The sequence below is a fragment of the Varroa jacobsoni genome, unplaced genomic scaffold, assembly GCF_002532875.2.
Source record: "Varroa jacobsoni isolate VJ856 unplaced genomic scaffold, vjacob_1.0 scaffold_562, whole genome shotgun sequence".
Lineage (NCBI taxonomy): Eukaryota > Metazoa > Arthropoda > Arachnida > Mesostigmata > Varroidae > Varroa > Varroa jacobsoni.
Genome location: NW_019213464.1, coordinates 216,505 through 231,973, shown reverse-complemented (window position 1 = coordinate 231,973; position 15,469 = coordinate 216,505). Strand labels below are relative to the sequence as shown.

Sequence of the window (15,469 nt, the reverse complement as noted above, 5' to 3'; positions counted from 1 at the left end):
GATGCGACCCCAAATGGGACGCGATCATATATAGATAGAAGATACCATATATATATATATATATATATATATATGGTATCTTCTATCTTTTCATTTTTTACACTTGGATATTACACGTAGTGCACGCTTTATACTGTTTAGAATTTGCCCAGAGTGTTATTACTTTCAATTTGATTAAGATGTATTGGATATGATCTTTGTTCATATAAAAGATATATGAAAGGATCGAGAATAGGCGCTTAAATTTGTGTACACGGAGCAAGCGTCCATCTTTGATCTAAACATGGAGGTCACTGTTGTTGAATTTATGGCGTTGCTTCGGCAGTGCTTACGCTGATAGTTAATACTGCTTGAACAAATTATCCACCCTAGGTAATTCGTCGTTAATTTCTATAATCTAGTTTCCCATATTATTTGGGAATTTGGAAAATTAGAAATGTTACGTCATTACATCATTTTACTAATTGCAAGTAATGCAGCGGTTATGTATTTGAAGAAAAGGGTTCCAGAAATACTCGTGCTCTGAAGGTACTAAACATGGTTTCATTTGCTACTGATCAGTATTCTTCGTTGCACATATTTGGCTAAAGCTAGAAGACAACTGGCAGAGTTTCACAGGATCTTATTAAGGCTAGGATATTTAGTAAAATGTTTTCATCAACCAGGTCAGCTTCTTTTTAACGAATATTGTTGCTAATAGCTTCTTCCCTTCTATGTCGCTGTAATACCTTTCTGAGTATGCGTTAGGGCTAGGTTTATTCTGCAGCGTCTCCGAAGACCAAATTGGATGGTATAGATAAAATGGAAAATAAACCACGATCCAGCCGTTTGTAATAGATTATTAGAGCTTTATAAACTTAGATGACTTTTTGGGCTACTTGAGGTATGTCAGCCATTTCTAGCCGTACGGGACAAGGTAAGAAAGACACTGGTTGATCTAAGTTTTGATCATTTTTTCCGGCTTAGTTGCTTATTTGTAATGGATTTAAGTGTGCCAGCCGTATAGACGTTATGCTTTTAGGCTGGATTGTGTAAGACGAATTTTTTGTTGTAATTGTGGGATCTATTATGGTGTAGTTGTGTATTATATTACCCCACATCTGCGGTGGTTGGTTGCGTTCATATCCATGCACTTGAAGCCTAATTATGTAGCTTTTTGCGGCTAAAACCGCTTATAAATATATATGATAATCAAATTTCCGTTCTTGTGAATTTTTCGCATGGTTTATATTGTAGCATTGCCCACTTTATTAGCGCTAGCCAGTTTCTCTTCAGTTCTGTGCCAGATTAGGAACGTGAGGCTATTGTCTCGGCAACGGCTCTGTCACAGTCATTTATTTCAGCTTTCGCATCGCTGTCGTGTAGTGTTTTCACTACGGCTGTTTTTGTTTTTTTTTTTTGCGCGTGTGACTATCATACATCCCTAATCCTACAAAGCTATAAGTGACTTGTTCGTTAGAGAGGATGAATGCTGGCTCATGTACGATGTTGTCTGCTATTAAACTAGCTTAAAATGTGCAGAAGTAACTATATACCAGGGTCGCGGCAACGATCGGAAACGGAACAAAGACCGCCGTGGAAACAAATATTTCAATTTTGGCCTTGGCTCATTTAGAAAATTCAATTACTGATTATTTGTACTATTATCCCTTAATATTAATGCATACAACTCCCACAGACGTGACCTCATAATAATAATAATAACCTGACCGCAGGTCAATGGTGGCGAAATAAAAGGGTTGATTATCATCAGGTCAGGTCTATTGTACCCAAGGTGTATTTACGTAAAGCAAAACGGAAGGGTTAACTGCCGGCCAAGCCTATCCAGTGCCAGCAGCTGTGTGGTTCCAAAAGTGGCCCCCGTATAAAATAGGGTAGATTCTGACTACATAGTTGCTACATACGAAATTCGCAGTTCTAATTAATACAATAGTTTTACAAGCATTATAATTAGGCAAACATTATAACTCCGTGTTGTATAATTGTATGTACCCTTTAGAAATTGTTATTTCAGCTATTAATTATCTTCAATCATGAAGTTTCACTCGCTTCATGTACTGCGCTTTTTTTTATTTGACTTCCGCATGATCTGAAGCTTCTCCTGCTTCAAGTTTCTTGCTTGACCCTCGTCACCCTTTGTGGAACTGGTCCATTGTCCGATTATTGACCGTTGTTACCCTAGAAATTATGTGTTTTGTCCTGATTACCGGAGGCAGTGTTGTCTGCTTGGGCATTATAGAAAGCTGACAGAACCTCGTTCGTTGTCGTAGCGCATCGAGTTATTCGAAGTTCCGTCAGCTCGGTCTGGTTGTGTTTGCGTATATCGAAGCAATGGTAGCTTTTCATTCTTCAGCGTAGAATGGTGGTTTGTCGGCCATTGTATTATATATTTGAGTGACTCACTGTAGGTATTAGTTTTTCATTGCGTTGTCTGGCTTAGGTAATGTGCCACTTCAACGGCTCCACCGATTTCGACAGAAATGTAGATCTGAAGACGTTGCAGTATAAAGCGTATAAGCAAAGCTTCATAGTGTTATTCATTATCAGAACGTTCAATGAAGGTGAATAGTTTACGCAGCTCTGGCCGTCAGCTAATAGACATTTCATTGAGTCTATTGTGTAAAGCAGAATTTTAGCTCTCAACCTAGGAATGCCGTGATATTGAGCGCATCGTTCTCGATATCACCGGTACGTTTCTTTATCACGTGAGTTTTTCCCTTTCCAGAAAACACTACAATCGCGGTGCCTGCGGATGTAGCTATTTTAATAAAACTGTTTGCGAAAAAAGTTTAGAAAAATGAATCGACGAAAAAAATATTTTTAAAAAATACATCTCGCCAGTGCTGATGACTCGAAGACCACTGATAGGTCTTCATATTAATATTAGTTAGGAAAATACCTTTTTAAGCTGCAGCTATGTATTAACGACTATTTTTGAACGTACGTTCAACAAACAAATACAATAGTAGACTTTACAGCGCAATAGTACTATCTTTCCAATGCCAAATGACAGTGTTCGACACAGTCACGACCCATATAGAAGGTGTACTACCTTGCCAGCTTCTGTTCGTGAGCCGGACCGGGTGTAGTTCGTTCATCTTCGAGTATAGCTCGAAAGCCTGTCTATTCAAAGCCTACCTAAACAAACCATAATCAACTGCTACTCCTTAAACGGGATTTGAGTGATCGTGCTCAATTCCAAATTGAAAAACGGTGTGGTCGAGAGAACTCCGTGGTCGCGGGCAAGCCCATCTATTTTTACGCAAGTACCAGGGTTCAGGCCGTAAGATCCAGTATATCCGTTCATTGTTTTGCTTATATGTAATTACCGATGTCCTTCTATTGATGTTTGGCGGGGTAGCACATGTTTCCAAATGGTTAGATAAGAAAGGGCCGATTTTTTTAATGTTTTAACTTGGCGAAATTCGCTTTTGACTAAAGCGGTAAAAAGTGTATATTGGCTACTTCTTCCCACGGTTAATCTATTGTTCTATAAGTTCGCTGGTTACCTTAGATTAGACCGGGCCAAATATATATGTATAAATTTGCTTTGTATTATTTTTAATCGATATTCAAGCCGTTTCCGATAGGGTCCCATGCGTCGAAAGCTGTGAGACCCTTTTAGCCGCCGGTCGGCAAAAGGTAGCCTTTTATTTTGCGCCTAACACGTCACCTACGTGTCTGTATTCATACCAAGTATTAAAATCTGTTCATAATAGCGAATTTTTTATTAATTAATTAACTTTTTAGAAATACATTCCAAAGCCTTTTAATAAATAGTGTTTTCTACAGGTAAAAGCTTCCCTTTAGGTCTCAACAACGACTATACGTTATACTCGTATGAATATATCGTTTCGCGGCCAAAATGGACGTAAGATGCGATACATTATTAAAAATTTCAGTAGTCACTTAAACAATTGGGAAATCGTATAACGAAAGGTCACACCATATGTACTTATAAATTACTTTCTTTTCTCATATAATGCTTTGGCATAGAGGCAGATGAAGTGAGAAAAATCAGCCGCAAAATTCGGTAACTATTGAGGAACCGGCACCTGTGGCCGCAAAACCGCTCTTGATAATTGTAAGAACGCAGTTGCAGCAAAGAGGACTTCGGCCTAATGCCAAATACGCCATGGGGATGTCCTATTGAGTTGAAAAGGTCGGTCGTCAAACTTACGATATGCTAGTACTGACAACCAAAACATAACAGTTGAACAAATATTTGTGTTAGGTATGCGTACGTATACTTTTCTAATGTAAAACTGCTGTGTACTACTTCAGATTAATCAAACTGGGGCCTCTGAACGATAAGCGCATTAAGTAGGAACGTTTTTATTGAAATAAAGACACAATTAAACTAAGCTGAACAAGGGGCAAACATGCAAGCGGCGTTGTGCAATTATGTTCAAGCGAATCCTATTTGGGCTAATGTTAATATGCGCTAGGGTGATACTTTTTTATTTTTTAAGCACTTGTCGCAACACTTTCATAGCTTCTGGCAGTCGTCTACGTTTTCATACGTAATTGCTCTATCTATGGCTTCTCGACACAAAGTAATGGAGGGATATACTTCTTCACCAGTCGCCTTTTTTTAAGTTATCTAGGTCCTCGTAATTATAAGGCTTTTCATAACTTAGAACGAAGAATAGGCGAGCGAATTGAAGTTAGATTTTCCTTGTTTCAAGGAAGGTGGTTTAGGAAGTGGTTCAGGCATGGCAATAAAGCCTGGTGTTGTCATCAAGCAACAAAAGCGGGTGCCTTTGATTGTCGGGTCAATAGTCCGTGAGTCCCTTGAGAAAATCGAAATACCGAACTACATTTATTGTTTAATTTTTGACGAGTATCTCATAATAACTGATAAGTTGCAAGTAGTATAGCCATCGAACTTGATTTCCCTCAAGGGCGACGCTACTCTCTCCTTTGCCTTTCTCCGGCTAACGGTATAGATTGAACCATGTTTATGGCGGCCGTATGCTCCAGACGGGTCCTTTGTTCCGCATACTGCACGTGGAACATATCGCATGCAACTCCAACTGGCCCAATTTACGGGAGGCCCATTTTTTACGTAGTTTTTGCATTTTCGGTGTTTGGGTTATATTTCTATAACGCGCTATATGTGAAATGCCAGTTTGAGTCTATTATTGTTATTATTATTAGTTATTAGACAACAAGTTATGCTTTAAATTTTTCGAAAAAAAAAATTTTTTCGAAGACAAGAATGCGGTCTTGTTTCTTTGAGTACCGATATCTGCTCAATTGTTCGCTAATCTGGAACATTCTAATCTCTGCTCTTGAAATGTTTGTACCCTTCAAACGCTGTGCTTTCGCTTTCCTTGCCTAATGACCTCACCAATGTTCAATGAATATCCCCACCGCTATAGTCATCCAGGAACAAAAACCGGACCACGTTGATTTGTGAGGCTGAGAGACGTTCTTCCTTCTGAGCTCATTTCTTCTGGGGTGAACTCAGCTAGAGTTCACTTGCAAGTTTCTAAAAGACTGAAGTATTTACCTGTTTTATCTGCTGACGGTTAAAAAATTACTCAATTTTAAAGTCCGCCCGTTTTATTTGTAATAGCCTAATACTTATAATGAGCGAATGCATTATCAAAAAATTGGTTTCAGGCTACATTGATGACGGACTGACTCTGGGGTCGCATGATATACATCTAGATGAGTTCTTCTTTGATAAACATTGTTTAAGACAAGCCCACGAAATACAGACAGGAGCAAAATGAACGAAGAATTATCAAAAAAACATTGCTCGATCGTCAATTATTATTGACAAGCCGCATTCATTTAAAAAATTCATATAGGAAACTTCGTTCGATCCAATGATATAGCGATTTAAAGCACCTTTGACTGATGTTTCACCATTAGCCTAGAATAGAGGGCTTTACATAGGTATTTCCTTGTGTAACTCTATTATTTAGCTATTTTCTTTTTTGCATAGCTTCATACAAAAGCACGAATGATGGCACACCAGTGATCCCGCTCCTCCTGGTGTCGCGTATGATTACCGCGGTCTGGTTTGAAGTTGCAGGCGTTTTGTTAAGATCTCTCTTGGCATAACACACACTATCACTGTTTTCCGTTTGCCTACCGTGAGCAAAACTTATACAATGTGGGTTTTTTCCCGTTTTTACCACACGAGGAAAACGCCGAGGAGGCCGGCACAATTTAAGTCCTGCAACCATGCCTTTATAATCAGCTCTCTAATAGCAACGACTGTCTGGATACTGTTGTTCGGCTTGTCCACAAGATAAGCTAGTTTTTTTACACTCGTTAGCTATTTCTTTCTTTCCACTCGCTTTGCCTGCATAAAGGAGTTTCCGGGTCGTGGCCACATGGCCCTGAAAACCATCGGTTTGCAGATTCGCGCTGTGTTTCTGGTGTGCTTCCTTCATCCTCCTTTTTTTTTACATCTCTCTCTGCTACTATGCACCGCCGCGTTGCCGTGTCATTATCAAATTACTCGCGAGCTACCCTCTTGCCGTTATTTGCCCACGCCTCCATTACCTTTGCCCTCAATTTTAACGAAAAAGAGCATAGGCCATCCACACTCTGCCGGCATCCTCAGTTGCTTTCTTCCTCTCGCCGTTTTTTCACCAAAATACTTGCATTAGCCGTTGCTGCAGCCAAGCAGAAGGAAGGTTTCCACTAAACACACAAACATTTAGATAGCGCTTCTGAGCACACAACAGGTCTTTAACAAGGTACCAGCCTTATCTCGAGCAGCTCAGACCGTCTTTACAGAGAGGCCGCGACGATAGCTAACCGTCAAATTATTACTACCACGTATAGAGAAAACAGAAATGGTAGTAATAAAAACACTGATAATCACAGTCATCAAAGGCAGCCGAAGCAGGCATCTTACACGCACAGAAGATGAATGTTTTAGTTCTTGATGTGTGCTTAAGTGACGTTATACGAGGTAAAGGTAAAAGTTCCTGCTTGCTCTTTGCAACGACAACGAGCTCGCCTAATAATAGTGATTGGCTTTATTCCATTGAGGGTAATATGTTGCGGAAAACAAATCATGGCAACGCGGGAGAACGTACGCAAATAACGAACTCGAAACATACAGTGGGAGAAATTACAGTTTTGATGAGCTCTTCACGGGCTCATATCTCAGTGATTCGACCGTTACATTAGTAGACTATATTCATGTATCACTGCAGTGTGCTCACTAGGTGGAACAATTGTTTTAGAAGTAGTCGGATTTGCTATTAGCGGCTAGTGTACCGTTTGATGAATTCCCGATCGACCGTGTTCTGGTTGACTGATCTGAGAAGTTCGGAATTCAGGGTCGTCAATTAAGCCCGGTAGGAAAACTAGCACACAATTCGCCGTCGTCCTCAAAGACCAACAATTTATCTTACGTCAATATCTGTTCATCCACCTTAAATACGTAGAATCGATCGAGGCATACAGGATTTCTCTAAAAGTAACACCAGTGCTAGTTGCAAAGTTTCTTATGACGAAAGAACTATAATTTTTTATCTTTTGCATCCAATTTGGGCTCCTGGCGACGTACGATTATCTTATGATAAGATGGCAGCGGATAAAAGCCGATCTATTGCACAAAAATTCACTTCAGGCTCCTTAGGAATTCGATGCTAGTTTTTCTGATAGAAAAGATTTTACCTCGATCTTCCAGTAAACGGCCATGCAAATTATTAGCTGGCTGTAATCGGCTAACCTGTTTCAGCCCAGCTTCTTGCCTTATACAACGAAACATGCATATGCGTATGATGCGGCAATCAGATGAGACTAAGGTAAACTTGTAAGTTACTTAGAGGTTGCACAGGCACAATGGAAACATAGCATTTAGCGCGTCCTCTTTCATCCACATAGCCAATTGGCTATTAAGAAACGGAAGCGGAAAAGATCAATATTAACTCACTTTGTACATGGTTTCTCTTTTCCGAGGCCGAACTTTTTTAGTCCGGCTCAGCGACAGCAGTTACATGGGAATACACAACTTCCTATTTGCCGCGCCCTTCGCCTTTTCTATCACTGCTTTTCCTCTTGGTTTTTATTTTTACTACTATGTTCAGCCGCGCCCCCTGCATCAATTCAATTTTTCTGGGTCAAAAGCCGCTTCACCTCACAGAGAAAAGGTCTGTCTGTGCCATCGGAAGTCAATCAGTTGCCTTCATCTCATCACCTCACAGACCCCTTCTTCATTCCTATTGTGAGGTCTTCTAGTAAAGTGTGCTAGCCAGCGACTTTGTCTGCCTAAGCGGCTGTCTGGGACTCCCGATAGAGTTAGTTTGGTTCGACCTACTGCTGTTGCTCGAACAGGTGGAACTAGCCCCTTATTTTACCCATCGACTTGTATAGGTGGTTTCTGCTGCTTCGGCTAGCAGAGACTGCACTGGCGGAGACTGGCAGTGAACGAAACCAGATCACTAGTTTGCTTATTGAGTCCACTATCTCTCCTTGTTCACTCGAGCATTTCCATTGTGCGGTTCCAGTTGGAGCTATTGCACTGCTTGCTACCCGGCGCGCTTACAGGTTCACCGATTTTTCCCAGGTTTGGCTTCTTCCCAAACATCAGTAGAGCCACATGGAGCAGCAATGTCCCCGCCGGTTCTCGTCCACCATTTCCACCAGTAGCATACCTTGTTCGCTGCACAAACTTGCCTTTTCTCCCCTAGGAGTTCTCGACCTAGCTTTATAGCTAGGCTACTACCACTACTCTTAGTCAGAGGTGAAGCGATCCCCCTTTGGTGTGGCGCTTTCATTTTTCTCCATAGATTTAGCGGCAGTGACCTCCCACACGCTGCCGAACATTTCGTCGGTCATCGACATTGTTGTTGTTTCCCACTTATTCTCCCCGCGATCCCCGATTAAGGCGAATTAAGCGAGATTGCAGAAAGGACGGTTGGTAGGCGGTTACGAAGGTGTTGAACGTGGAGACCCGATGGCTCAGCGGGTCGGCAGAGATTTAGGCGGGACCGGTTTCAGCAGCAAAGACCAACGCCAGCTTTTCACGTACACCACGTTTCTCAAGCATTCTGATGATCTCCCTTCCCCTCATCTTGTTCCCCTGGGATTATTCTCGTCTCCCATCATCTCTTAGCCTACACTGGCTGGTTTGTTAGACAACCCGGCTTCCTCCACTCTGTGGATCTGTCCTGAAGGCATACACTTATTCCAATTACCTTAGGTCATATCCAGATAACGCAGCGGTATATTCTCGCTAGTCAATTGTCCGATTAGCCTATCATACATCTGAACAAGTAGGACACCGAACTTTGGCCGTTTAGTGCCGGCTGTTGATCTACTTGCCGTTAGGCTCAGGCCGAGGACGTCAAACCGCCGGAGCGGGCACTCTTCGGCCCTAAGAACCACCCCCGATTTCCCGCATATTCTGCTTCCTGCCGCCACTATCTCGTATCGAGATGCACGTATAACATAGGATTGCCTCCTTGGTTGGCTAGTTTAGCCGTTGGCTGGAGAGCCATACTATTGGTGGGAAGAGAAGTTCCACCAGCCTTCGCTCCATATAGCCGGAGTAACCGCCGCCGTAGTGTGGGTCACCTGCGCAATGATGTTCCTTGATGGCCGCCCTGTTGCGGCCTGATCATTGCTGGACAACTGCTGAGCGCCGCTCCCCCCCGAATCGTCGTCTCCGTTTGCCTGTCCGGTAGTTCGCCTGACTCTCCTGGAAATAGATCGTTGAACAGGCACAGGAGTACACTCCTTTGCGCTAGCGTCGGCTCCGCTGCGCCGGATCTCGCTGGCAGAGTCGTTGTCGTCTCATAGAACCGATTATGGGCCTCGGCCCGCTACCGGTAAACAGTCTGCCAGACTGCCACCCCATCGCCTACGGATAATTACTTTCTAATTAAGGAAGCGAGAGAGAGAGAGAGGTAGACACGTAGGACAAAGGTGGCGGAAGCAGGACAATGTCGGAGAGAAAGTTAGTGCGAAGCATCCTGTATCAAGCACCTAATACGACTACTATTATTACTACTTCTGGTGAAGACTCAACGGACAGAACTGGATTTGTAGAGTATATCTCAGCCACTCTTCTGTAGTGGGAGAGTAAGGTATCCTTAGCATACCGCCAGGGGCCTACTGCTGTATTTCGCTAAGCATTGATTGAACAATGTGAATGTACACGATGTAATGAGTCGAGCCCTTCGTCCATCTCACGTTCGTTGCTCAGAGCGGAAGCTTTAACTATGATCGCCTACAAAGACCGAATACGTCTCTCAGTGAAAGGACACGACGGCGGAAAACAGAGGCTTTGTTTAGGGATAAAGTCGAATAGGGAAAGCGATAGATACATGTGCTACACATCTATATCCCTGAGTAGTTGAATTCCTTTAGCAATTCCTGCACAATGCGATCTTAGACATCGTTTACATGGCATAATTAGCGAGCAGGTGCCTGTGTGTATTCCTTCATGTGCGGGTAAGCGCTCCTTATGCGATAAATAGGCGAATTTGCAAGGGGATAGTGGGAGAAAAACTAAAGCTCTCGGGCAGATCGTACGTATTCATGAGGCGGCGTACGTCGCACGGTGCGTACGCCGACAACGAAAGTGGAACGTTAGTCGGTGACTGTGGGATACGCTGAGGTCGCAGATGCTTGAAAAATCGTCAAAGTTTGGAACGACAACGATATGTGGCGAAGGCAGTTGTCGAACCGTGTCTACGCACGTTATTCTACTGTGTATGCTGGCCCATTTCTCGCTATGATGGCCCATGGTGGGCCACTGATGAAACCCGGGTTGATACATAGTCCAGATAAGCCCTATCGTATATAGACGTTTTCAAGCAGTCCCGCTGGTTCAACCTACATTTGTAGTAGCAGCGATAACTGCCGGTACGTTGTATAATCTAAATAAGATCGTGCAATTGATGAAAACTAATGTTGCGCTCTGAAAATTGATGACACTGACTGATATATTGAATGAAAAGCGCAATGCATAAAGGAATCCGTGTTTGTACAGGGAGGAAGTGTAAGAACAACAATTCCACTGCAGTCGTGTATTGCTGATGTGGAAAAAAATAGATATTCATAGATGCTCTATATCCGGCAAGAAATAGTACATACAAAGAATTTTTAGCAAAAAAAAAAGCCTCGTAGGCAAAAACTGGGACGATTCAGCTATATGCTGCGTACTCCCATTAGGTCGGCGGTCAGTTCTGCATACATTTACGGTAATATTACAAACATGGTAACCATCAATCAAACAGTGGGCTCGCATCTTTCTACCATTCTACGCACAATAAACTCTTGTATAACTGTGGATTTTTTCCTTCTTTTTTTTTTTTCTATATTGTAGCGGCACCCAGCGGCACATCGGCCGAGCTGTACAAATTATACCAGGACAGCAGCAGCAGAGATCAGAGCCCACTTCCGGCGGGCCATTTCGACGCCGATGTCTGGGAGTTCTCAGAAGGTGAGTACGGGAACGGAATAAGTGTATATTGATTCGCTATAGTGCGTCGAAAAGATCTCTCAGAGACACCCATAAACCTTTTTACTTCGCGGCCAAATCAAAGCAGCGGACAGCTATTTATTAAATCTTGAGTTGTTCTCGTAACAACTCGACTGTGTTACCAAAAGATATGGATGTTCAGTCGAATCTGCTGAGTATTTTTGGCACACAGGCTATCAACAAACCCTGAAAGCCTTTTCAAAAGGACTAGTTGTTATCTCAGTGTATAATAATATAGTGAGTGGTATTTTATAGAGATCTACGAAGAAGTGCTTTGACAATATCATTGTCCACTACTATCAGGCATAGATATGTTGCTTCTACGCTGGCTGGAAGGGCCCAGCGGTCTAAAATGATACTTAACCACAACAGTAGAATTCGAAGCATTGAATTAGATATGATGTGCGGTGAATAGAATAGAGAAAGAAAGGATGGTAGAAATGTTCTAAAATTAGTACAAAGGTCGTTCAAATAGAGAAAAAAAAAAAAACAGGTTTAGGAGCTAAGCACATTTACAACGTTTGTTATTACCACTAGTCTATTTCCAGTCAGCCTTTAGAAACGAGTACGTTTGTTCAATGTTTACTAACTACAATCTGTTATCTACCAAGATGAACCTGTACCATGAAAGATAGTACTTTGCTCAACAGGCTACCTATGCTAAGCGGTTACAGTTACGTACCGTTGTCTATAAAGCGTGTTATGTTTAACACTCGCTGATCTTCCATGTTGATCTTCGCTGTCTGCAATCACTATGTGGTATTGATGGCTACAACAAAGCCGAGGCTTCAAGTTGCTAAAACGTGATACGTCACATCCGGCGAAGACTATGGCGAATAGGTATGAGTACGTGCTTGAAACGGGAATTTCTAATATATTTTTATCGTGATAGCGTAAAATTACGTCAACTGCGTTCATAAATCATTGACTATGATAGCTGAGTGGGAACTTAAATATTATCTATCCTAGTGTGACCTTAACTGCTGCAAATGTGACGAGCAGTAGCGAGAGTCTAAAAATCGGCATGTTAAAACGCAAGAGGAACATGTTGCTTTGAGGACTGTTCTGCACCTGTATTGCGCGGTTGGCGTCTGTTGGTGGAACCTGGTATAGGATACGCTGTGTTTATCTTTCGGTGTTTACTACTAGTAATAAGAAGTTGCGCATGAAGAAGTTTTCGACCTAACTCAGCAAACGCGATATGATCTGTTCATAGAGGAAACTCTCTAGTTTCAGAACACCAATAATGTGCTGACAGAAGCGTTTTTATGGTTAGCCACCGTAGAACCAGTGCACTAGCTACGCTAGACAAGCTATATAGGTTAAAGAGATTCCCGGTAACTAGAAAGAGGTTATAGAGCCTACATTAACTTCGATCCCTGACTGAATAAGTCTCACGTCACACACAGAACTATTGCACACAAGACACAAGCATATTCTGCAAAAAAGAAAAAAAAGTTTTTTTTTTTTTGCAGAATATGCTACACTACCAAAAATCCAAGGCAAAAAGTAAACAAACTGACTGAGGCTTCAAAAAGTTAACATTGCAGCTGCACGATAAACGTACATCATCTATTTCGAGATGCACGGTGAACATTTCCCAAAAATGTGTTTGGTTAGCCAGTGATTTAAGCTAATAAAACTTTGCTAAAAGTTTTATTAAAAGTGAAAAATAAAGGGTTTGTGGTCAAAAAGTAAGTGCTTTATGGGTTACTGAATAATTGTAGGCAAATATAGGCGTAAAAAAACATGGCGCGAAAGGTTTTCGCTGCAACCCAGTGCAAAAGCCAGTTGACCAGGTTCCCATTATACGTAAATTACGCGTAAAGAGCCGCTAGAAAGATGCAAGTGAATTTCGAAATCCTGCACACAAACAAGCTTAGGATTCGATCGGAATGGTTGGCCTTTGCCGTTTCTCTTAGATATATAAACATTCCCGTCAGATTTTTCCTACAGAATTGTAAGGTTTATCAGTTGCTTATTTATTAAATAAACTTAAGTTCCGCTTGCTTATTTTATACACGAAACGTGAAAAAATTTAGGCATCCTATATATAATTTAGCCATCTCGTAGCATATTCTCACTTTTCCTATACTCAAAATATAGGCGTATGTATTATACTTGGAATGCCTAGTACGGGTTTGATATGGATCGGTGATTTGCAATAGCAGCAGAAATGTGGGTTTTGAGCTGGTCTAAGAGCAATCAGTAAACTGGAGTCCTAAACGGTAGGCAGATATTAAGCTTATGCAGGCTCGATTTAGAGGAAAGAGGTAGGTATAGAGAGTGAGTGGGTGTAGTGAGCTTGACGGCATAAATAACACTATCGCGTATAAATGTCGTTGTCACAGTTTTTCGACTGGTGTTACAGACACTCGACTTTCAAGTGGCTGTATTTTTTTTTTATGGACTGAAATTTGCTCTACGTCATGTGGCAATAAAGGTTGTAAGGGCATACCCTGTTGACTGTCTGTACATGTTTTGTGAAATTCTGTTTTTGTTACATAGGTTCTTCCTATGCTGCTAGCAACGCAGATCGGTTCGTAGCCGTGCCCCTATATATATATATATATATATATAAACTACTATATATCTACACAAGTATACAATAAATAAGGTGATATAAAACGTAGGGTTTTGTCTCCAAGTTAAAAACCACACTATACAGTCTACATTGTATACAATACGAAGCACCTCAGTTTTTAATACATTATCCTTTTCGTATATATATATATATATGTCGTATATATGTGTGTCGAAAACAACATTTATGAACAAGCTTCTTGAAATCAAGCGTGTTTGTATACGATCTTAAACACTTTAAAAATGCATCGATACCCAAACTGATAATAACACGCCTGAACTATCATCGAGTTTATGGATTCCACGAGTCTAGACATGCTCAGTATATAAACCTCCTAAAGATTTATCTTAGCATTAATTAAATGGTAATTAAGATTCGTTACTTTATCCTCCGTTCTCTATAACATAATTCTACCACTATATCCTATAAGGGGATTAGTTTTCTCAAGCTTTAAAGCCGTCGAGCTTACAAATACAAATTCCCATTTTTCGATCTTAGCTTTAGCCAGCATAGAAGGCCCGATGGTGACTTTATTTATTATCTGCGACTGCTCTATGCAATTACTAATAGAATTGTTTGTTTCTGTTTCAGAAGAACTCCAAGCGGACGAGACGGACAATGATAATAGTAAGTTCGAAGACATCCACTGAAAAAATAACCGCTTGTTTTTCCCACTTTCTAAATAACAGTGACCTTGAAATCGAATACAAAGTTCGCGAAAGACGGAAGTCTCTGAACGTTTCCAACATTATTCACGCCCCTTTGTAAATCTTCGTTTGTGCAACATGGCGCCTAGGTTCGGGGCAATAAAAAGTTCATACTCATTCGAATGGTTTTGACAATAATATTTCTCTTGAAGCCCAAATGTTTTTTGTCATTCAAAAATTACGGGTCGGACTCACCTACTCGAGGTGCTTGCGGCCGAATTCCGCCGTCGTTTCTTACAGTAGAACTATCTATTTGCTCCGCTATTACTATAGATTAGGCTCGTACAGCTCATTGTTAACTACTACTAGAAAAGGAAAGTTTGCTTCTTACCTTGAGAACATATTGCACGGCCCGTCTTGACTATGATAGCAATATATGAAGCAGGCAAGTAACTTAAGTAGTCTCTGTGGGTGGCCATATAGTGGAGCCAGTTTTGAGACACAGCGAGATCTTAGCAAGCGTACTGCGTCGTATGTGTGCACGAGAATGTTATTTGTGAGAATTGGCTCTGGACGAAATCTCGGGTAAATGTATTACTTCTCATCTTTGATACGTTAATGCGTAGACACATCATTGGAACGTTGTAGCCAGAATGTTTTTTAAGCATTAAATGACCGACTGGTACATTCCAGTGTGTGCTTTATCTGGCCTGTTGCTGCATATGCACGGAAGGGGCGTAACGTATACGCATACGCATACTGTTGTGCTACAAG

The 15,469-nt window shown here is 41.4% G+C and overlaps 1 protein-coding gene across 1 annotated transcript in view; it reads left to right on the top strand.

Moving 5' to 3' along the window:
• The window catches only part of Hasp (Hig-anchoring scaffold protein), a 240,687-nt gene that overhangs the window by 57,273 nt on the left and 167,945 nt on the right, over positions 1–15,469 (top strand). The window contains exons 2-3 of the mRNA XM_086968731.1: positions 11,309–11,425; positions 14,640–14,675. Of these exons, the coding sequence (XP_086824857.1) occupies positions 11,309–11,425; positions 14,640–14,675 (153 nt within the window). The remainder of the gene's footprint in view (positions 1–11,308; positions 11,426–14,639; positions 14,676–15,469) is intronic.